Source organism: Suncus etruscus, chromosome 2 (genome assembly GCF_024139225.1).
Source record: "Suncus etruscus isolate mSunEtr1 chromosome 2, mSunEtr1.pri.cur, whole genome shotgun sequence".
Lineage (NCBI taxonomy): Eukaryota > Metazoa > Chordata > Mammalia > Eulipotyphla > Soricidae > Suncus > Suncus etruscus.
The window spans coordinates 65754190-65776566 of record NC_064849.1 but is presented as its reverse complement, the minus strand read 5'-3'; the positions used below and the strand labels follow the sequence as shown (position 1 = coordinate 65776566).

The window sequence follows — 22377 nt, the reverse complement described above, 5'->3', positions numbered from 1 at the left end:
TTCTCAGGTTTTTCTTTTCCCTCTTTTCTTTCTACCCACCCCTATTGTCTAACACTGATTCCCCTCCTACCTTGCTGTATGTGGGGCTCAGAGGGGCTGCTGAGATACTGTTCAGGCAGAAACCAAGGCTTCTGCAGCTCCCAGAAGGAGGCCGATCAGAGGGGAGGTTTCATTGCGGCCCCACAACCCAACCTTTCCTAAGCACTTCTGGGATGGGGGGGGGGGGTCAGTGACTGGGGATCCTTCCTTCCTTCCTTCCTTCCTTCCTTCCTTCCTTCCTTCCTTCCTTCCTTCCTTCCTTCCTTCCTTCCTGCTTCCTTTCTTCCTTCCTTCCTGCTTCCTTCCTTCCTACCAGGCCCTCCAGAAGTCCCTCCCTCCCTCCCTCCCTCCCTCCCTCTCTCCATCCCTCCCTCCCTCCCTCCCTCCCTCCCTCCCTCCCTCCCTTCCTTCCTTCCTTCCTTCCTTCCTTCCTTCCTTCCTTCCTTCCTTCCTTCCTTCCTCCCTCCCTCCCTCCCTCCCTCCCTCCCTCCCTTCCTTCCTTCCTTCCTTCCTTCCTTCTTTACTTCCTTCCTTCCTTTCTACCAGGCCCTCCAGAAATCTATCCCTAACCCCTGTCCAGTTCTGCTTACGTGTGATTTGCCTGGTTCTCAATGACACACCCACCTGGGGATGGGTGTCATGCTTGTCCAGCAAGCCCAGACCAGGTGTGTCTGGAAATAAAGTTTATGAGAGGGAAGAGAGGAAGGCCAGCCCTAGGGCCCCAAGAGGAGTGGAAGTAGGGTTCAAATAAAGGGGTGACTCAGGAGGGAGTAGTGCTAAGGCTGGAAAAGCAGTGTGTCTAGGGGCTGGAGTGATAGTACAGTGGGTAGGGGCCAACCCAAGTTCAAATTCCAAAACCCTGAGCCTACCAGGAGTAACTGCTGAGAGCAGAACCAAGAGTGCCTCCAAGCACCTGTCTGCCCAACTCTCCAGCTGGATCACTGTTTAGAGGGTCAGAAAGGGCACTGGTCTGCTTCCTTATCCTCTAACCCTCAACCTTCTGTTCCTGAGGGGTCCAAGCTTAGGTGTAGGTCCACAGCAGAGAAGCTCACAGACACTCGGTGGGACTTAAGAGCTTCCTGGATCCCCATAACTCAGGGGATTTCAGGGGAGGCTGGGAGGAGGGAAAGAAGAAAGGGGTTCATAGTGCCCAGGGAGAATCTCAGCTCTGCCTTTTTAGTTTATTTTCTATTTTTTGATATTAATAGATGAAATACTTAATTAATTAATTTTAATTAAATAAGCTCTGTCTTTTGAAATGCACCCCCTGTCCTGTGTTCCACACACATTCCCAGGGCCCAAGGACAAACAATGAAGAAGAGTCTGGAGACAGAGTTTTAGTTTCAAGGAAAATCACTTTATTCTGCTTCCTCCAAAGGGGTGTGTAGTCGGCTCTAGGGCCTGAAGCTGAGCAGGCACAGCAAGAGGAATGGCCAGGTTACTCCTCGTTCAAACCCTTTGGGAAGGAAAAAAACAGGTGAGCTCTGCAAGGTAAATGCTGGGCAGGACACACACACAGAAAAAGAGGTGGGTAGAGATGTGCCTAAGGGGGTAAATGGAAAATTCTTGGGAGTGAGGTTAAGTGCTAGAGAGGGTAGCACTGGGTTTGGTAGAAAGGATGTAGCTAGGGCCACCAGGATGTCTTACAGGACATTCTTGTTAGGTCTGGTTGCAAGTTTGAAGCAAGACCAGATGACAGAGAAGTGGGGGCAAATAAGACACATGGGGAGACACATGTCCATAAATTAAGGTCCTCTATGATCTTGGGCCACTCTAGCATAGGACGTCCCCAAATTGCTGTGAAGAGGGCAGGAATGAATTATCTCCACTGTGGCTCATTTGTGTGTGGTGTGTGTGTGTGTGTGTGTGTGTGTGAAGACACTGGTGGGGAGGGGCTCTGTTGGGGGGGCACTGATATGGAGAGGTAGTTCTATGGGAGAGCTAAACCCTACTTTGGTGCCAATGTCGCGGCTCTTGGCCCGAAGCTTGTTGACCTGTGACTCAGCGATGTCTGCCCGCTCCTCCGCCTCATCCAGCTCATGCTGCACTTTGCGGAACTTGGACAAATTGGTGTTGGCCTGTTCCTCCTGTGGGGTTTTGGGGGGAGAGGCACTGTGGTTCTCGACTTCAGGTCTGGAGGACAGACTCCCCTGCGTCCTTTGAGGCTAGGTTCTGCAGGTCACTCACCGCCTCCTCAGCCTGTCTCTTGTACGCCTTGACCTTCAGTTGCAGCTTGTCCACCAGGTCCTGTAGCCGCAGCAGGTTCTTCCTATCCTCCTCAGTCTGTGGTCAGGGTGTCAGAAGTGAGGGTGGGAGTGGGGGACAGTCAGGAGTGAGGGTCACAGCCCTCAGAGGCACACTACCCCCATTTGTAGTCTTTACCCTAGGTTAGATTCTGCCCCAATTCTACTTTCTAAGCCTTTGAGTGCCTTATAATTTCTTACCCAAAAAGGATGGCTATTTTTCATTATCAGAACCAGGAAAGAGTCTGAAGAGCAAATGAGATCCCTGAAACTGTGCACAAAATTGTGCACAAAACTGCAGTTCCAGGCAGCAAGCCATCAGGGAACCAATAGAACAAACACCCTTATTCTAGCACATGCTGGTCCTGATTCTGATGACATTGCCTGGCTGTGGGAAAATGATGACAGACACTCAGTTTAAGACTATAGATAGTATGCTTAGAGAGACAGGGGCTTTCTGGACCCAAGAGAAACAAAAATCTAATTGGGTCTGATTCTAGAAAACATTCTAGAAATGAAAGTCTCAAATAACCAAGAAGCTCTGAGTAACTGAGGTGATTTAAATGACAGTGCTGGCAAACCTATATTGAGCTACATGTCTCTGATTTTCACTCATTTGTGTCACCTGGAGTTGTGTTTGGGATCTGACTGTGTCATTATGGGACAGTACAGCTCCCAGATCAGGAAGCTTTAGAAATTGATCTCTGAGGCCAGGAGCATTCAAGGTAGAACAGGGTTGGTCAGAAGAAATGGGGCCAGCAAGAAACCACATTCTACTCTCTTTCTGAAGTGACTAAAATACTTATTTCTTTGGATAGTTCTCACACCATGGGGCAGAAGCTCAGTCCCCAACATCTGCCCCAGCACACCTGGTAGGTGAGCTCCTTGATGCGACGCTCACTCTTCCTCATGCCCTTGACAGACTCCACATTGCGCTTCTGCTCAGTCTCCAACTCATTCTCCAGCTCTCGCACTCGGGCTTCCAGTTTCTGCACTTGCTTCTTGCCTCCCTTGAGGGCGATCTGCTCAGCCTCATCCAGTCGGTGCTGCAGGTCCTTAATGGTCTGCTCCATGTTCTTCTTCATGCGCTCCAGGTGCGCACTGGTGTCCTGCTCCTTCTTCAGCTCCTCTGCCATCATGGCAGCCTGGGCACATGAGATGGGGGTGAAGAACACAGGCCAGGCCTCTTTCTGAGGGTCACCCTTTCCATCCCTGCATTTTGCTCCATGAGGCCCTCGGACCCATGCCACTGCAGAGTCAATTCAGAGCCAAGGCTATATCTTTAGGGGATGCAAGAAGCATTGGTGCCCACTCACGTCTGTGATAGCTTTCTTGGCCTTCTCCTCAGCGTTCCTGCACTCCTGTACTGCTTCTTCCACTTCTGAATGCAGCTGACTCACATCTGACTCCATCTTCTTCTTCTGGTTGATGAGGCTGGTGTTCTGACAGTTGGGATAGACAGGACATGAGTATCCTCCTTTCTCTTCCCTTTAGGGGCATGTATTAGATTCCTACCTGTGAGTGCAGCAGCTGCACCCGCTCGCTGGTCTCAATCAGTTCCTGCTCGGCCAGCTTCCTTGAGCGCTCTGTCTGCTCCACCATAGCACGCAACTCCTCCAGCTCAGCTTGTAGCAGAGTGTTGCGACGGTCCACGATGGCGCTGTTCTCCTTCAGATCATCATTGGCATGGACCGCGTCGTCTAGCTGAACCTGTGTGTCCTGGGGATTGGGAGCATGGACGTGAGAGGAGAGCCGGACATGCGGCCCAGCAGAAGGCTATGAGGGGTAGGGGGTGTTCTCATGGCTGTGGTATAAAAGAGCATGTGGGCATTTCTGCTACAGCTGGGGCAGGGGAGGTGTGGACTGGTGATGAGATATAGCACCCCACAAGGAGGCTGCCAATTCTCTGGGTGAGGAGACTTCCTGCATCTTAGAGTCTCCTCTTACCTTCAGCAAGCCCTGGAGGCCCTTGACTTGCTTCTGAGCCTCGGCAGCCATGCGGTTGGCATGGCTGAGCTGGATCTCCATCTCATTGAGATCGCCCTCCATCTTCTTCTTCACCCGCAGGGCCTCATTGCGGCTGCGTGTCTCTGAGTCCAGGGAGGTCTGCAGCGAGTCCACCATGCGCAAGTGGTTGCGTTTGGCTTGCTCCATCTCCTCGTCCTTCTCTGCCAGCTTCCTCTCAATCTCGGCCTTGATCTGATTGAACTCCAGCTGGGCCCGCAGGATCTTGCCCTCCTCATGCTCCAAGGAAGCCTGAAAAAAGGTGAGGGGTCAAGGGTGAAGATCAAGGGTGCATGGTCAGAGTGCAGAGCACTGTCCATAAATCATGGTGCAGAGTAAATTCAGGAGCAGTCAGTGGTTTAGGCAAAGGAACAGCAGAAGGAAGAAGGAAGGACTATTGAAAAGACTAAGGAAAGGTGGTGTAGATCTTCACAGAGGCAAACATGCCATGAAGACAAAGAGAAAAAACGGGGAGAAAGGTGTTGCCAAGGAAACAGGCAATCAGGCACAAATTGTAAGAAAGCCCTCCTGGGAAGGCTGAGGTGGAACCTGCAGGAACCTTCGGATTACACTCAATCTGCAGTGTAAAACGTTATATAAGGGGAAATGAGTGACCCCTTTCCCTCTGTCCTCCCACAAATGTTTTCTGGTGCCTACTATAGGTAAGTCACTATTCTGGGCATGGAGGGTGAAGCAGTGAAAACAAAAAGACGAAAGGCAGATGAGAACTGGGATGCGACCTAGAACCTTCTGCAAACCCCATACTTGCACAGCCGCTCTCTCTCCCAGCCCACCTCGGCCTCCTCCAGCGCCGACTGCAGCTCCATCTTCTCCACCTCCAGCTGCTTGCGGACCTTCTCCAGCTCATGCACATTCTTGCCTCCCTCGCCCAGCTGCTCCGTCAGGTCGGAGATCTCCTCTGTGGGTCACAGGGTCGGAGCTCACAGCCTCTCCGAGCGCCGTCCCAGCACCCCCGAGCGCCCCCGAGCGCCCCTCCCAGCCTCCCTGCAGGCCGCGCACCCTGGAGGTTCTTGTTCTCGCGCTTGTAGGTCTCCAGGTGCTCCAGCGACTCCTCGTAGGCATTCTTGAGCTTGAAGAGCTCGGTGCTGAGCGAGCGGGCCTCCTTCTGCGAGGACTCGAGCTCCGACTGCGACTCCTCGTACTTCTGCTTCCACTCAGCCAGGATCTGGGGTAGGGGGGTGGCCCAGGTTCAAGGGGCTGCCGCCTGGAGGGGGCCCTCTGCCCTGGCCTTGCCTCCTGGGGCCTTTCTCTGCTGGGGCCTGGCTGCTGGAGGCCCAGACAAGCCCCGCCCCGACCACGCCCACTCCAAGAAGGCCACGCCCACAGAGGTGGCCATGGCCTATGGCATCTCTCACCATGCCCTCTGACCCTTGACCACGCCCACTCTTTACATCTGACCACGCCCTCTGGCCCTTGGCCACACAGTTTTGTCTCTGACCACGCCCCCAGACTTGGCCACGCCCTGCCCGGCCCCCCACCTTGTCGAAATTCCTCTGCTTCTTGTCCAGGGCTGCAGCAGCGGCGTTGGAGCGCTCGACGTCCACCATGAGGTCCTCGATCTCATTCTGCAGCCGGTGCTTGGTCTTCTCCAGCGAGGAGCACTTGGCGTTGACGGCCTCCACCGCCTCCTCGGCGTCCTGCAGTCTCTGGGCCAGCTTCTTCCTGCCCCACGACGTTGGGATTAGGAGGTGAAGGTGCGGAGGAAAGGGGATGTGGATTTAGAAATAAAGAAAACACAGAAATCTTCTGGAAAACGTGGCTTAAAAGCCCAGAAATATGGTTATAGAAAGCCCGGTAACATCAGGTAGGCAGAGGGTACAAGGACCGAGGTGTGTCTGAGGCTGGAGGTCCTTGTCCACCCAGGTGTCCTCCAAGAGGCCAACGCGAAGCACATAAGGGCCACAGCAGCCTTCCTTCCTGACATAGCACTCTGCCCCAGGCGGGAGCACTCTGCCCTCAGACAAACCTTTTGTTCGTCTTATATTCGGATGAGAAACATAATGCGAGCAAAAAGCTTCTCTGAGGGAAGACGAGGTTATCTGGGGCAGGGGCCTCCTTGCTGTCAAAACCTGATACGCCACATCCTGGTGGACCCATTAAGGCTGGCACTGATGCTGCAGTTGGGAGAGGACCCCAAACAAAAGAGGTAGGTAGCAGCTGACTCACTTGGCTTCCTCCAGCTCCTCTGTCCTCTGGATGGCGTCTGTCTCGTACTTGGTCCTCCACTGGGCCACCTCCGAGTTGGCCTTGGACAGGACGCGCTGCAGCTCTGCCTTGGCCTCTGTCTCCTCCTCGTACTGCTCACGCAGCAGGTCGCAGTCATGGCGGGCCGACTGCACCGCGTGTGCCAGGGCATTTTTGGCCTGCCAAGGTGTGGGTGGAGTAGACTCAGTCTTTTCTAGCATGCCACCTGGCCCTTGCCTGTCTCTACACCCCATTTCAGCCTCCTGTGGCTCACCTACCCCAACTTTCAGCAGACCCTGAATTGCTTAGAGACCAGGAACACCCATGGGTCTCTGTGCTATTTGCAAGATGCTTGTCGTTTCCTCTGCCCCTACCCCCATGTTCAGCCCTTCAATTGCACCTTCTTCATCATTACCCAGCTTATGGTGAGGATAAACATATGGTTATCATATGGTTGAGAGGTTAGATGATCTGCCTAAGGTCACCAAACTCTTAGTGATCTGTTGGGATTTAAACTCTAGGCTTTTATCTATGGGGCAGGGCACAAACTGTGGTACTCCAGGAATTTGTGATGCCGGATCCAACTGACAACTCCAGCATATTAGACATTTATGTGTTCCAGCCCTCTGAGCCTACTCCTGGTTCATCCCTAAGTCCACTTGCATGATTCCTACATTCTAGAAAAGGCATCATCATACTTTCCTAGTTTATTTCCTCTCTCACACTGATCTCCTTCAATCCAGGCACCTGAATTCCCTCCCTAATGAAGTAGCATATTTGTGGTTGTCTGTGCATTGTTCTGCCTTGTGGTATTTGGGGAATAATGACCAAGAAGCAAATTCTTCCTTGGGAAAGGAAATGAAGGGCATTCAAAGCCAGCATGGACATTCCTTATGAGGGCCACATCTTGGCCTCACCTTCACCTCCTCCTCCAGTTGCCTCTTGAGGTCCTCCATTTGCTGGGTATAGGTAAGCTTGCCTCGGGTCAGCTGTGAGATCAGCGCTTCTTTTTCATCCAGTTGCCGGGACAGCTCACCTAGAAAGTCACACTTGAGCCTTAGAAGTGAGTCCCAACTCTCTATCCTACCCCAACACTAAATATCACCCTATCTACAGCTGTGTGTGTACATGCGTGGAGTGCCTCTGTGTGCATATCAGATCATATGTGTGTCTGTCCAAGGCTGCCATCACTCAGGAAGTTGGATACTGGGATTGGGCGCTTGGAGTCCAGCTTAGGCTCACCATTCTCAGTTTGCAGTTTTGCCCTCTGGGTGGTGAGGTCATTGACCGAACGCTGTGTTTCCTCTGCCTTGGTTCTATGCTCATTCATTTGATCTTCCAGGGTGCGACACATCTTCTCTATGTTAGCCTGAGACAGGAAGGAGAGTCACGATAGAGGTAGGGGCAGAGAAAGAGGTGCAAGAAGTATAGTGAAAGAGGAAGGAAGCAGGAAGGCAGGAGAGGCTAGGAGAAGCAGGTAAATGAAGGGTTGTAGGAAAACAAGCCTACCAAGGAGGGAGGAGACTGGACAGGAAGGGAGGTGAGAAATTGCAGGAGGTGTGAGTAAGGTAGGTGGGTATATATGTGGGGGAACCTTGGCCTTGATAATCTGCTCCATGTTGGAGGTAACGTCGTCCAGCTCCAGCTTGAACTCGCTCTTCTCCTTCTCCAGCTTCTGCTTAACTCGCTGCAGGTTGTCGATCTGCTCGCCCAGCTCAGCCACGCTGTCGGCGTGCTTCTTGCGCAGGGCCGCCGTCGTGGCCTCGTGCTGCAGCGTGGCCTCCTCCAGGTCGCGCCTCATCTTCTGGAACTCGGCCTCACGCTTCTTGTTCATCTCGATCTGCGCCGACGTGGCCCCGCCGGCCTCTTCCAGCCGCTCGCTGATCTCCTCCAGCTCTCGGGACAGGTCAGAGCGCAGCTTCTCCACCTTGGCCCTGGCTGTGCGCTCGGCCTCCAGCTCCTCCTCCAGCTCCTCGATGCGTGCCTGCACCCAGACACCAGGGTAGGGCTCAGACCCACAGCTGGGCACCTCATCTCACAGCCCTGCCCTACACTCTGGAAGACTGGGGCAAGTTTGCAGGTCCAGAAAAGAATCAGCTGGGCCCTGTCTGGGTGTCTTTTCTCGGGTCAGGAAATGGGAAGGGGAGCTTGCTACCAGCATTTAGATCTAGAATGCACAGAACATAAACAGGGTTTGGACTCAGCCGCAGCTTGAATGTACCTGAACCACATTCCAGACTCAGTCTAAGCAACTGTGGCCCTGACCCCTGAGCCTGAGTGTTTTCACAGAGAATTTCTGAGAAATCTGTGAGGTTCCAAATCTCTAAAGGTGCCCTGAGTCAATAGATGCTGCTCTGGTAACCATAAGGCAGGGAAGTGAGTGTTTGTTCCTTTCTTTCAATTAATTTTAGGTTTGGGCCACACCCAGTGGTGAGCAGTCCACCTTCAAGGCTTACTCCTGGTGGGGCTCAGGGGACTTTATGTGGTACTGGAGGATGAGGCAGCTCAGGGTTCCCATGTACCTCTGTTAGGGCTGGGGCCTGGGTGTCTTTGGGCTGCCTGGAGTTCTACATGGTTCTAGAATCAGAAGCAGACTCTCTGCCTCCTCAGCCTGCCATGTTTCCCTCTTTGGACCAGATAGAACGTCACCTGATTTTCTTTCAACTTCTTCTGCAGCTGGAGAGCCAGTGCCTGCTCGTCTTCAATCTTACTGTTCTGCTGATTAATGTCGAACTCTTTCCTGGGGAGAAGAAGAGAGGGGAATGGGTGCTCTTTGGTCCTTGGCTCATTTTTTTCTCTGGTACCCCAACTATCCACCAGAGGTTGAAGGTAGAAGGGCTATGACTGACTCCTCCCAGGGTGCTCAGCACTGTGAACCAACCTGGTCCTAAAGTTAACCTTGCTGCCATTCCCTCCTGTCCCTTGCAGGCACTTACTTCTTGAGCTTTTCTTCCAGCTGCTGCTTGTCATTCTCCAAGTCCATGATGCTCTCCTGAGTCAGCTTCAGGTCACCCTCCAGCTTCCTCTTGGCTCTCTCCAGGTCCATCCTCACCTTTTTCTCCTGCTCCAGGGAGCCCTCCAGCTGGGGGAAGGGGGGTAGGGTTAGTGCAGAAAACCTCAGGTCATGGGGTACGCCCTCCTGCTCCCTTGAACTCAATGCTTGGAGGGACTAGAAGCCATCCCTACAGAGATGTTCCTGCCAATGCCAAGGGCTCAGTCCCCAGCCCTGGAGGCCCAGAAGGAAGGCAAAAGGCTCGGGGGTCTCAGAAGACCATTCTAGGACTCAGGAAGCCCCAGGTGGTGGTGGATGCACACATGAGGGGGGGCATATACAGAGCTGACCACTCACATCATCGACCTGCTGCTCCAGCTTGACCTTGGATTTGGTCAGTGTGTTGACCTTGTCCTCTTCAGCCTGGAGGTCATCCAGAGCCTGCTGGTGGGCCTCTTGCAGCGCTTTCTTCTCTTTGGTCAGTTTGGCGATGATCTCATCCAGCCCAGCCATCTCCTCTGTCAGGTTCTTCACCTGTTGCCCAAGCACCAGCCCCCTTTAGGGTCAGAGGGCACCAGCCCAGAGACCCTGGGGACCATGGTCATAGGCCATGCTGCTCTCAGATACCAGAGTGGTATGGCAAGGGCTAAGGTCTATGTTGTCAGGGGGCCCTGGAAGCCCATGGGTAGACACCTCACCTTATTCTCTGTTGCATGCTTCTCTTTCTCCACCTTGGCCAGTGTTAGCTCAAGGTCATCAATGTCCCTTTTGAGCTCTGAACACTCGTCTTCCAGCTTACGCTTCTTGGCAGTGAGCTCAGCATTCATCTCCTCCTCATCCTCCATCCTCTCTGTCATCTCCTTCACCTTGGCCTCCAGCTGGATCTTGTTCTTGATCAGCTGGTCACAGCGCTCCTCTGCGTCAGCCAGGTTGTCCTGTTCCTGAAGGTAGGGCATAGAAATGAGAATGTTCAGAATAGCTCAGGGGCTACTCTGAGCTCAGTTTTTGGGAGTCATTTCCTGTGGTATTTGGGGCCAGTGGTGCAGGAAATTAAACCCAGACCTACTGTATGCAAAGCCCTGAGCTCCAGCCTTTGAGTCATCTCTGACTCCACTCTTAAGGAAAGTACAGGATTTTTGTAGGGAAGAAAAACTTTAGATGGTGTGGAGAGAGGATTCTTATGGCTGTGTGATTGGTACAATAAGAGATGGGAGCAGAGAGGAAGGGAATCAGAATTCTGATGTGGGACTCCTCCTTTAAACGAAGCAAAATATATGTGCTAATGTTAAAATTTAATATCTAGATGACCTAGTGAGCTGGGTCTGATGACATTGTCTTTCAGAGCTAGTGCAGGGTGGACCCAAGGTCACATAATGATAAACTTGTGGCTCCAACCTGAAAAGCTTGCACTAAACCGTCTCCCTCTTTTTTATTTTCCAGAAGGACCCCTTTGGAAGTGCAGAGGCCAGGCCTTTCTGCCTGCAACAAGCATTGGCTGACGTGGGTGAGGTTATAGAGAGATGGAGACTGAGCCAGGGGTGCAAAGGGCAGCCCAGAGCCTCACCGCTTGCACTTGGAGCTGTAGGTCATTCTTCTCCTGCAGCAGTGACACCATCTTCTCCTCTAGTTCCTTGCGCCGAGCCTCGGATTTCTCCAGTGCCTCCTTGAGGCGCCCAAACTCCTCCTTCATGTTGGCCATCTCCTTCTCTGTCTCAGCAGTCTTCAACAGTGGCTTGATCTTAAAGTAGAGTTTCATCCAGGGCCAGTTCTTGACCCCCATGAAGGCCCGGATATTCCACTGGATGACTAGTAGGGCATCCCTGTAGGAGTGCAATGAGATGGGTAGTGAGAGAGCAGTTTTCTGTCCTCCCCCCACCAGCTCCAGGCCTGCTTTCCTGGGAACTCCCCTTTCTTCCATGCATCTGTGCTCAGACTCAATGCCTCTGTGTTCAAAGCAGCCAAGACCCTTGATTGATCTCTTTCCTCAGCCGCTACTTCTAAACTTTAGGGCCTCTGCAGAGCTCTCACCTGCGCTCTAGCAGCTTCTTGAACTCCATTCTGGAGAGCACACCCCGGGACTGAGCTTGGATTCGGGTGATGATGCGGCTCAGCCTCTCGTCTCGCATCTCCTCCAGCTGCCCTAGTAGCCCCGCCTTGAAGAACACCTGCAGATGGGTACATGTGGACCTGAGTGGAGGTGAGGGGTGACATAGGAAAGGAGGGCTGGGAGTGGGGAGTTACTTTGGAATGGGGAGTAGTGCTGAAAGTATCACAGAAGGGGACATAGGAGCTCTGGGAAGGGTTAGAACGCATAGGGATGTCTTCTGGGTTTAGTTTATTGCTTCTGACCTTGGTGTGGCCAAACTTGTACTGGTTGTGGTCAATGTCCAGTGAGCCCAGCAGCTTCTCTGCTCCTTTCTTACTGTCAATGAACTGGCCCTCGGGGATGGCGGCGGGGTTCAGGATGCGGTACCTGCAGTGTCCAGAAGTCCCTCAGTATCCATGATTCAGCCCCCGTGGCCCTTCTCTGACTCAACCCTGTCCAACCTGACTCACCGCTGGCGGAAGTCCCCATAGAGGATGCGATTGGGGAAGCCCTTCCTGCAGATGCGGATTCCCTCCAGCACACCATTACAGCGGAGCTGGTGCATGACCAGGGGATTGTCCATCACCCCTGTGTAGGATTAAGAGCCGAAAGTTCTGGATTCTGATCTTGCTGCTGCACATATTAGCTGGCAACCTCAGCAAACCAGGTGATCAAAATCTTCTATTTGCTTATTCTCTCTCTCTCTCTCTCTCTCTCTCTCTCTCTCTCTCTCTCTCTCTCTCTCTCTCTCTCTCCCTCTCTCTCTCTCTCTACTTCTCTCTCTCTCTTTAATTTGGTCGGATGTTCTGTTCTGGGGGTAGTCAGGGCCACTTGTAGAAATGTTCTACACAGCAAAGTGACACTATCAATTTTATACAGGACTATTCAGGCCCTCTGTTGCAGCAAGGGTCACATTCAGTGGCGCTCAGAGAGCCTTGGGATGCCAGAGATGGAACTCAGGCTTTCATTCTACAAGGCATATGCTCCAACCCTTTGAGCTAGCTTCCAGGTCTCTCAAACTTTTTAAATTTTAATTGAAACTTTTTTTTTTTTCAAAAATATGGAAAGCTTCACGATTTGCGTGTCATTCTCACGCAGGGGCCATGCTAATCTTCTCTGTATCGTTCCAATTTTAGTATATGTGCTGCCGAAGCGAGCACTAATTGAAACTTTTGCCCTTTCCTTTCCTTTGTTGTTTTAGTAGCAGAGATCACCCAGTGATCTGACCTAGTGGCAGTGTCATCCTGTCATACTTTATAAAAAGGTGGTACTGAGATTGAACTCATGACCTCATTTCTGCAGGGAAAACACCCGCCCATGGAGCATGTGTCCAGGCCCACCAGCCAAAATTGTTTTGGATAAGCAAAATTGCTTATTGTAGATGAATCCTGCCCTTGTCATAGGCTGTGACCAGTGCACAGTGTCCCGTCTTCTAGACAATAACTGAAGTGCATTGGGGCTAGGCCAAGGTCACTAAGTGGATGGAAGTAGAGACAGACCTTGAACCCAGATTCACAAGTCTCTTCCTCCTTGTTAGTCAAGAAAGGAATAAGAATTTTGTATCTCATAGGGAATGTGTAAAGACTGGTGAAGGGCTGTCCTCCATGTGCCTTGCCTATTTCCCTGGGTGGCACACTCCAAATATTAGTATGTCCAGAGGACAGTCTCTGAGATTCTCTGCAGACAAAGGAGAAGGCGAGGTTTGAGAACTACTATGGTGATTAGGAGATGGCTTAGATGGCCTTATCCCCCGGGCACGGAGCTTTCACCACTTGTCAGGCTGAGTTCTGGTGCTCACCTGGAGATTTTGTCTCATTGGGGATGATGCAACGCACGAAGTGGGGGTGTGTTGAGCGCAAGTTGGTCATCAGCTTGTTCAGGTTTTCCTGTGGCCCCAAAATCAGAGGGAAAAGTTAAATAAAACGAGAGGGTGGCAGGAAGGGTGATGAAAGGGAGGGGGAAAGAAGAGCAGGACAGAGTGCAAATAAAGAGATGTCAGGAAGACCTGGTGGAGAAGAGCAGAGAGAAGGCAGGAAGGAAAGACAGAGGTGAGATGGGAGATAAGTAAGGGAGGAGGCAGCACAAGAATAGAATGGAAATGAGAAGAAAGGACCAGAAGCCTAGAGGAGCAGAGAAGCAAACAGGGAAGGATGAGGCAGGGTAGGAAAAAGGGTTGGGAGTGCTCACCCTGTGCACAGCTGACACTGTCTGGAAGGAGGAGCCTTTCTTGGCTTTGCCTTTGCCCTTGTCAGCAGCTGTGCAGAGAGAGGAAGAATAGGAGCATGAGTAGGTGTGGGTGGGGAGTGAGGCAGGGCAGAGGAACTCAATTTTATTATATCTTTTGGAGGGAGAGGTGAGGGTATTCACTATGAAAGTCTCATCTTTTGCATTCAGTTCTATCCCACTGGGTCAGCCAAATTGGGGGCATACTCTGGCACATAGATGGCGAGGACAAGAGGTTGACCAATCTGAGAAGTAGGGTGTCTACTTACGTGCGTCAGCTCCAGCATAATTGGCAAACAGGTTGCTGAGCAACTTGAGGGAGGACTTCTGGTACAAGCCCACCACTGTCTCATTCAGTGGGTCTTTGTTCTTTTGCAGCCATCCAAGGATGTTGTAGTCCACAGTGCCAGCATAATGTACTAGTGAGAAGTGGGCTTCCTGCTTGCCCTTGACATTGCGGGGCTTCTGGAAGTTGTTGGACTTGCCCAGGTGGTTGTCATACAACTTGGCCTTGAAGGTCATGTCAGAGGCCTTGGGGAACATGCACTCTTCCTCCAGGATGGACATGATGCCCATGGGCTGTGGGAGGGTGTCAGTGAGCATGTGGGGTTGGGGATGGGCTCTCCTTTGCCTGGGAAGGTACCTGGCACAGAGACTGTGCTCAGTGGTGAGTCTTTTCATGCCCCACTCTACCCCCAGGTCCCTGAATACTGGGGATTAAGGAGGCACTTTCTGATACTTTCTGCTTGGCCCCTTGGCTGGGTGACCCTGGGGCCACTGTGGACAGCTGGTCCCAGGGTCTTGTCCACACTCTAGCCCCAGGACCCCACCTCTCTCAGGACAGCACAGGGCTTTGCAGACTGGGACTTGGAGTCTCTTTGTCAACATATCTACCCCCATAAGGCCACCCCTCTTTCTGTATGGGGGTGCAGGCAGAGCATGGGGGCAGCACCTTCTCGATGAGGTCAATGCAGGCCTGCAGGTCCATGCCAAAGTCGATGAACTCCCACTCGATGCCCTCCTTCTTGTACTCTTCCTGCTCCAGCACGAACATGTGGTGATTGAAGAACTGCTGCAGCTTCTCATTGGTGAAGTTGATGCACAGCTGCTCGAAGCTGTTGAACTGGAGGAAGGTGGGCCTGGGTCAGACAGGCAGGGTCAGTGGGAACTGGGGTCAGGACAGTGAGGGAGAACTTTCCCTGAAGTGTAGGGGCACCCCTCCATCTCTGCATCCATTTGCCTGGCCAGCGTCTCCCACACCCCAGTTAGTAAATGCTCCCCTCCCCTTGGCCCCACACACATCAAAGATCTCAAAGCCAGCGATGTCCAGGACCCCTATGAAGTACTGGCGCGGCTGCTTGGTCTCCAGGCTGGCGTTGATGCGTGTCACCATCCAGTTGAACATCTTCTCATACACAGACTTGGCCAGGGCGCCAATGGCATATGACACCTGTGATGGGTCAGAGGAGCGGAGGGGTCCCAAGACAAACCACACCGTGCCTGCCTCCCTGCCCCAGGCTTTCCCAGAAGATCACGCACCTGTTGGACATTCTGCCCTTTGGTGACATACTCATTGCCCACTTTCACCCGGGGGTGGCACAGCCCCTTGAGCAGGTCAGCCGAGTTCAGCCCCATGAGGTAGGCAGACTTGTCAGCCTCTGGAAGGAAAGGATGGGTCACATTGCTATAAAGAGTTGCATCCTCTGCTATGCATCCTTTGGGGTGGGGTCCTTACTCCAGATCTTACCTTCGGTGCCATCAGGCTCGGCCTGCTCCTCTCGCTGTTTCTGCTTGAATTTCATGTTCCCAAAATGCATGATGGCACCCGTCAGCTTGTAGATGGAGCTCTTCTCCTCGGGAGTGAAGCCCAGCACATCAAAGGCGCTCTGTGAAGGACCACATGGGGGGACCCCAAGGAGGGACATATGATAGCCCAATGAGATCCTTTTTCGTTGGGCTTTTTGTTTGTTTGTTTGTTTTGGGGCCACACCCTGAGATGCTCAGAGGTGACTTCTGGCTCAATACTCAGGAATTATTCCTAACAGTGCTCAGGGGATCATATGGGATGCTGGAGAACAAATGTAGGGCAGCCGTGTGCAAGGCAATTGCCCTCCCTGCTGTACTATAGCTCTGGCCTGTCCCCTCTTCAGTTGGAAAGATAGCTTATCTCCTGAATCTTGTGGCTCTGGAACTTCCACAAGCAGGGGAAGTCTCCAATACAATTGGAAGTTGCCCGTAGGAGTGGAGGAAGGCCGGGCCAGGCCCTACCACTCCTCTGTGCTCAGTTGTTCTTTAATTCTGTGTGGCTCTGCCACGTGTTTCCTGTTTACCATGTGTGCCTGCACCTGTTCTTTACCTGATAGTCAACCCTGATCCAAATCTCTGCACACCACTCATTTCCTTTCCCTCTGATGCCTCATTTCTTAGCCTGTTTCTTGGTCCGCTGGGCTTCAGCCCTCTTGCTGTTGGACATTAATTGAGGCCAGCTCTCTCATCATGCCCAGGACCTAATACAACCTAGCTCTAAAGCACATTCTGACCACATCAAACAAGAGATACTGAAAACCAGTTACTTTACCCAATGGCCCTCACTGCCAGTTCCCTCAACTCTCAATGTCCTGCGTCCTAACACACTTACATCAGTGGCCAGGAGCTCCTCAGAGTCATCGATGGAAGCCACTGTGGTCTCTCCTTGGGAGATGAACGCATAATCATAGGGGTTGTTGGTGATCAGCAGCATGTCTAGGGAGAAGAGGAGCATAGGGATTGGCTTGGGGTCCCCTGTTCTTGTCTCTCGCTGGGGCAGGAGTTGTCTGCAGATACCACAAAGGATAAGTCCAACCTGGTTCCCAGCCAAGAGTACTGAATGCAATAGCCAAACACTCAAGCAGACCATTAAAAGACAGACAGGAGTTCAGGGGACCAGGTTGCCATGGAGATGGTTGCAGCCAGTGGCTCTGACTTACCTAATAACTCTGGCTTTTTGTTAGACAGGATTTGGTAGAAAATGTGATAATCTCTCTCTGACTTCAGCTGGAAAATAACTCTGGACTTCTCCAGGAGATCTATTAACAGTGGGGAGAAGAACAAGAAGCAAGAGGGTGGGAGTTAAGTACAAGGAAATAAAAGGGAAAGATGGTTGATGTCACAAGTAAAAGGTGGAGGGAGAAGGAGAAGAGACACAGAAAGAGTCATCCACAGACACACAAATCATAGAGATAGAAAGGGATGGAGACTGAGGCAGAAACCGAGAGCAAGACAAAGAGTGAGGAGGAAATAGAGAGAGGTGGAGATGGACATGGTTTAGCACAGCTTTGCTCAGGCTGAGCCCCAAGAGCTTCCTGGCACTCACAGGTCTCAATATCAGCAGATGCCAACTTTCCAGTGGCCCCAAAATGGATTCGAATGAATTTCCCCTGGAAAGAGAGACAGGGGTGATGGTGGTGAGATAAGGTGAAGGTTCCTATCTGATGCCTCCACCACCCTTTCACCAACCCAACTCCTCAAGGTCATGGTCACTTCACTCACGAAACGGGATGAGTTGTCATTCCGCACTGTCTTGGCATTGCCAAAGGCCTCTAGAGCGGGATTGGCCTGGATGATCTGGTCCTCCAGGGTGCCCTTGGAAGGGGAGGAAGGAAGCAGGTGAGAAGCCTCCCTGGCTTTCCTCTGCACAGGCCTAAGAGGCTAGCAGGCCTACCTTGCCTGGGTTCTGGTCCTTCTTGCTGCGGTCCCCAATGGCAGCAATGACAGCAAAGTACTGAATCACCCTCTTGGTGTTGACTGTTTTCCCTGCCCCGGATTCTCCACTGCCGAGAAAGTCAAGAACTCATGGAGCAGTGGACAAACACCCCAGGATCAACAAGTCAAGGAGGGGATTCTAGGGCTCCTATCCATAGCCAGTGTCTGAAGTTGGGTAGAGGCAGCCCTGTCCCAAGTATAGTTGGTTTCATGCCTAGAACAGGGCCACCACCACGCAGGACACAATAAAAATGTTCAAGACTAGGGCAGGTGAGGCTGGGTCTTGTCTGGATCAGTGAATCAGAGAAAAATGGCCTGGGTATTTGGTCAAGAATGTATGGAGTAGGGGCCAGAGCAGTAATATAGTAAGTAGGGCATTTGCCTTGCATGCAGTTAACCTGGGTTTGATTCCCAACTTCCCATATGGTCTCCTGAGCCTACCAGAAGTGATTCCTGAGTGCAGTGCCAGGAGTGACTTCTAGGCACTGCCTAGTGTCACCAAAAAAACAAAAATAAAAATAAACAAAAGAGAAGCTAGAGCAATATTATAGCAGTGAGGGGGCTTGCCCTGTAAGCTGCCACCCAATTTGATCTCTGGCATCCCATATGGTCCCGGGAAAGATTCCTGAGTGCAAAGCCCTGAATAACCTCTGAGTGAGTGGAGGTAGAGAAGAAGGGTGGAGAAAAGAAGGGAAAAGGCTGAGAAGACAGAGAAGCATTAGAAGGGAAAGAATGTTAGTCTGTGCAGGTTGAGGACAGGGAGGTACAGGATAGCCACGGGGAGGCCACACTCACGTGATGAGGATGGACTGGTTTTCTCTGTCTGCAGGAGCAAAAGACACCAGGAGTCAGAAGCACTACGGATGGTTTTGTGGGGCTCCATAACCCACCCCACCTCCCATCCTTCCTCCAGGCATGTTCCAGTAGTTTAAACCTCCCTTGGGAGAAAGAAGAGAGTTACCTTTGTTTTTTCAGTGCCCATCCAATCCTCTGTCCCCCCAAAAAACCTGCATTTCTGTGTACCTGTCAGCATGTACTGATAGGCATTGTCTGAGATGGAGAAAATGTGGGGTGGGGCCTCGCTTCTCTTCTTGCCCCGATATGCAGCCACCACCTCGGCATTGTACACAGGCAGCCACTTATAGGGGTTCACGGTGACACAGAAGAGGCCGGAGTATGTCTGGGGTAGGGGTTAAGAAAGGAAGAGTGAACTGCTGGTAAGGAAGTTGAAAGGAGAGTGATTTCAGGATTAGAGGGCCCAGGAGAGGGAAGAGAGAAAGAAGGGTCTCTGCATGCAAGAAATCTGTGCTTCCCTGCCCCGTGTTGGACCTGAAGTAAGAAGTAGGCTGAGAGTATAGCAACTGGAAGGAGCCCATGGGCTGTTGGGGGAAGCTGATGTGAACCTGGACATTACAAGGTGCTGAGGTCAGGGTGTGCCTGGGACGCACTCACATAGATCATCCAGGAGGCATAGCGCTCCTTGAGGTTGAAAAGCACGGCAGGCTCGTGCAGGAAGGTCAGCATGGCCATGTCCTCAATCTTATCAAATTTGGGTGGGTTCTGCTGTAGCACCTGATCCTCCTTCACGGTCACCGTCTGCAACAGCCCAGACACCCATTGCTGCATGTTCTTTCTCACACTCAGTTGGGAGCTGAGCAGAGGCTAACAGAACAGTGGTGATCCAGGGAGGAGGAAACGTAGAAGGATGGGATAACAAGACTGAGAAGGGCTTTTGGATGGCTGGAATCCTGACTCTCTGGAGAGAAAGCTTGGACAAGACTTAGCTACAGCTGGAATGGACTCTGGGGTCACTTTCCTTGTCATCCCCAGCTGTGGAGACATTCAAGGTGTCAGCCCTGCTTCCTACCTTGCCATTCTCTGTCTCAGCAGTGACTTTGCCGCCTTCCCGAGACACAATCTTGGCCTTGACAAACTCTTCTTTGTCATCAGGCACGAAGACATCCTTCTTGAGGTCAAATGGCCGGGTCTGGGCTTCCAGCCGCTCCTTCTCCGACTTGCGCAGAAAGGGTGCTGCAGCCCCGAATGATGACATCTCTGCATCTGCCATTGCTGCCCCTGGGGTTGAAGATAGAGGTGACGGCCTCCCATGCACCACCACCCTTGTCTCAGCCCCTTCAGTGGGAACTCCAAAGCCTAGCACCATGCCTGCAGGTCCCCTGCTCTGCAAATTTGTCCTGGAACCTGGGAACAGAAAATCTATGGGGGTGAAGTTGTTCCACTTGGGGCTCTCCTGGAGCTGCTGTTTCTTTCTTTTTTGGGGGGCACACCCAGCGGCACTCAGGAGTTTTTACTGGCTCTGCATTCAGAAATCACTCTGGGAAGGCTCAGGGATAGAACCCGGTCTGTCCTGGGTCAGCAGCGTGCAAGGTAAATGCCCTACGATTGTGCTATCACTTTGGCTCCAGAGCTGCTGTTTGCCCAACCTCTCCCTCACCTCTTCTCAGGTAAGGTGCTCCTAGGACAGAGAGAGTCAGAGTGGACACTATAACCAGGCTTCTTCAGATCCCTCCCCCAACCCCATGGTCAGCATTCCCTACCTTTGGCTTCTCAAAGGCAAGTCTCTAGGAGAAAGAGTTCAAGTTGACGGGGTACCTGGAAGGGGGAAGGCTGATTGAGGGCAACCTCTCAGCTTGCACATACCCTGGCTCAGCTGAGAGGATCTGTGGAAGTGATTTTTCAGATGCACAGCCTGGGCTCTCTTACTTTCCAAGCACTTTCTTCCTCATCTCCTCCCCCACTGAGCTATAACCCTTCTTGGTGTCAACTCCAAATGAAAACCTGATCTTCCTCATTTCTACAGCCTCCATCCAGAGACCCTGCCCTCTCAGAGCCACCCAAGGAACAACTAATGGGCACATCTGGTTAGGGCTTTACAGTCCAGAGGACACTTTCTCTCAATTCTCATCCCATTCTCCAGATGAGGAAAATCAAGCTTAGATGCTGACTTAGCCTAGGAAAAAGCAGAGGATGGGGTAGCCAGGCCTCCAATTCAAGTATCTTGACTTCAAAGCCAGCTGTCTGCCATCCTCTTCTGGTTTTGTTGTCATGGGGCCACCTCTCACAGGCAAGGAGCACCCCAAAGATCCTCTGATGAACACACATGCCAATTGCTTCAAACATGCATCACACAGGGGCCGGAAAGATAGCACAGTGACGGGTGTTTGCCTTGCACACGGCAGACCTTGGACGGACCCAGGTTCAATCCCCGGCACCCCATATGGTTCTCTGAGCCTGCCAGGAGCGATTTCTGAGTGTAGGGTCAGGAGTAACCCATAAGTGCTGTCCCCCCCCCAAAAAAAAGCCTTATACAGACATGCTTTCTGCCTACTCCCACCCCCACACACAAGGCACCATCATTCTGTAGCCTGTCACACATCCCAGCACAAACAGGCTTGCTCTACTGTCTTCCGTCAGAGAATCTAGTCTGGAACAACTGCAGTGTAGTTGTGAGCTGCTGTAGGGGTACAAACCCCTGGTGCGTCAGTGGCCTAATGTGCACACAGGCATCTTTGTGTACACACAGCAGGTACACCTAGACACCTGGTGGCCAGCATGTAAGGATACACAGTACCTGTGCAACCCTTGCTGTCCTTCTCCCCTCTGCTTCCCCCAGTGGCATGCTTGTCCCGGCCACAAACACATAGGACAATTCTGTACCACAGGCTGTCAGTGAGGAGCATACCCTCCCTCACCAACACTCAGACCACATAGGGCTGCACACTCAAGCACACACATGTATACACATACGTGTCTAAGACTTGGGGGCCCAGATTCTGGGATGTCGAGATGTCCCCATTCCTATGACTCACACCCCACATTCTGTGACTCATATACACATGTTTCAGTCTGCACATGAGGCTCAGGGACCCAGCTTGGAACTCTTGGCTCAGCTCTGAATGGAGTTCCTGTTCCCAGAGGATGGGGGACCCTTACCTAAACAGGGTGGGTGGCCCTTTATCCCAGAGGAAGGCTGCCAGCTTTGTCCCCCTACCTGAGAGCTGCAAGGAAAGATCGAAAGATCGTGCAGGCGAGAGCTGGGGAGCAGGCCTGGTCAAGGGCTGTTTATATGGGGCAGCAGGCACCCCCACCCCCACCTGCACCCGGTCCCTAGCCGGATTTAGAAAGGGCTGTTGTCACTAAAAGCATTTCCCCCAGGCTCCCCCTCCCAAACAGTGCTCCCCTCCCCCTTGGGCTAGGAAACAATCAGAGTGGTCTCATTGTTGTGGCACGGTGGGGCGGGGCAGGGTCTGAGTTCCCAGGGGGGCTGCCTAAACACCTCCCAGGCCAGGCTCCACATTCCAGCGCAGCAGGAGCAGGGACTGGCCGTGACCACCAACTCCTGACTGGACTACTGGGACCTCAGGCCACTCCCTTGGCTTCTAATGCTGTGGCCCTGGCCTCCTGCTGCCAGAGCTGGCCTGCCCTACTTCAGGGCCTCCCTGCTACCTGACTTGTGCCCTGCAGCCCACAGGGAGATAGATGGTAGATGGAACTGAAGTCAGCCACAGAAGGAGGATGTCTAAGGGGGCCACAGACCCAAGGTGGGAAGATTCCTGCCAGGTGGCATGAGCAATAAGCAGAAAACTTAGAGATGAGGACGCTGGCCCAGGATCCTGATTTTCTTCCATCAGCAGGACAATGTGTTGAGGTCACTAAACTCAGAGTCAGATAGGCCTTGGGGAGGCTTGAGTCCTGATTTCTGGAGAAAGGAAGCACCTCCTCAAGGGTTTATGGGGCAAGAAGCTCAGCCACTGGATAGGGGAGCAAAGAGGAATCAGTGTGCTGGGCTGGCTCAGCCTCACAGGGACCTGCAGACCTCCAGT

General features: G+C 52.4%; 1 protein-coding gene and 1 non-coding gene across 2 annotated transcripts; both read right to left on the bottom strand.

Moving 5' to 3' along the window:
* Positions 1-1374: 1374 nt before the first annotated feature.
* Positions 1375-20149, bottom strand: MYH7 (myosin heavy chain 7). Its single transcript, XM_049768728.1, has 39 exons — positions 20092-20149; positions 19401-19609; positions 18986-19129; positions 18557-18713; positions 18329-18356; positions 17493-17601; positions 17321-17413; positions 17145-17208; positions 16759-16857; positions 16431-16534; positions 15540-15678; positions 15332-15450; positions 15093-15242; positions 14745-14915; positions 14062-14371; positions 13757-13824; positions 13368-13455; positions 12040-12157; positions 11833-11956; positions 11512-11648; positions 11048-11303; positions 10182-10424; positions 9841-10017; positions 9428-9573; positions 9141-9231; positions 8086-8475; positions 7734-7860; positions 7409-7527; positions 6474-6670; positions 5786-5969; positions 5307-5472; positions 5081-5205; positions 4230-4538; positions 3798-4001; positions 3599-3724; positions 3152-3427; positions 2227-2322; positions 1992-2126; positions 1375-1495 (listed from the first exon to the last, which is right to left on the bottom strand). Exons 2-39 carry the CDS (start codon positions 19599-19601, stop codon positions 1478-1480), a joined length of 5808 nt encoding a protein of 1935 aa, XP_049624685.1. The 5' UTR covers positions 19602-19609; positions 20092-20149; the 3' UTR covers positions 1375-1477.
* LOC126003175 (U6 spliceosomal RNA) lies at positions 12624-12729 on the bottom strand. The gene has a single exon (XR_007493711.1). It is a non-coding gene; the product is annotated as a U6 spliceosomal RNA (small nuclear RNA).
* Positions 20150-22377: the final 2228 nt, after the last annotated feature.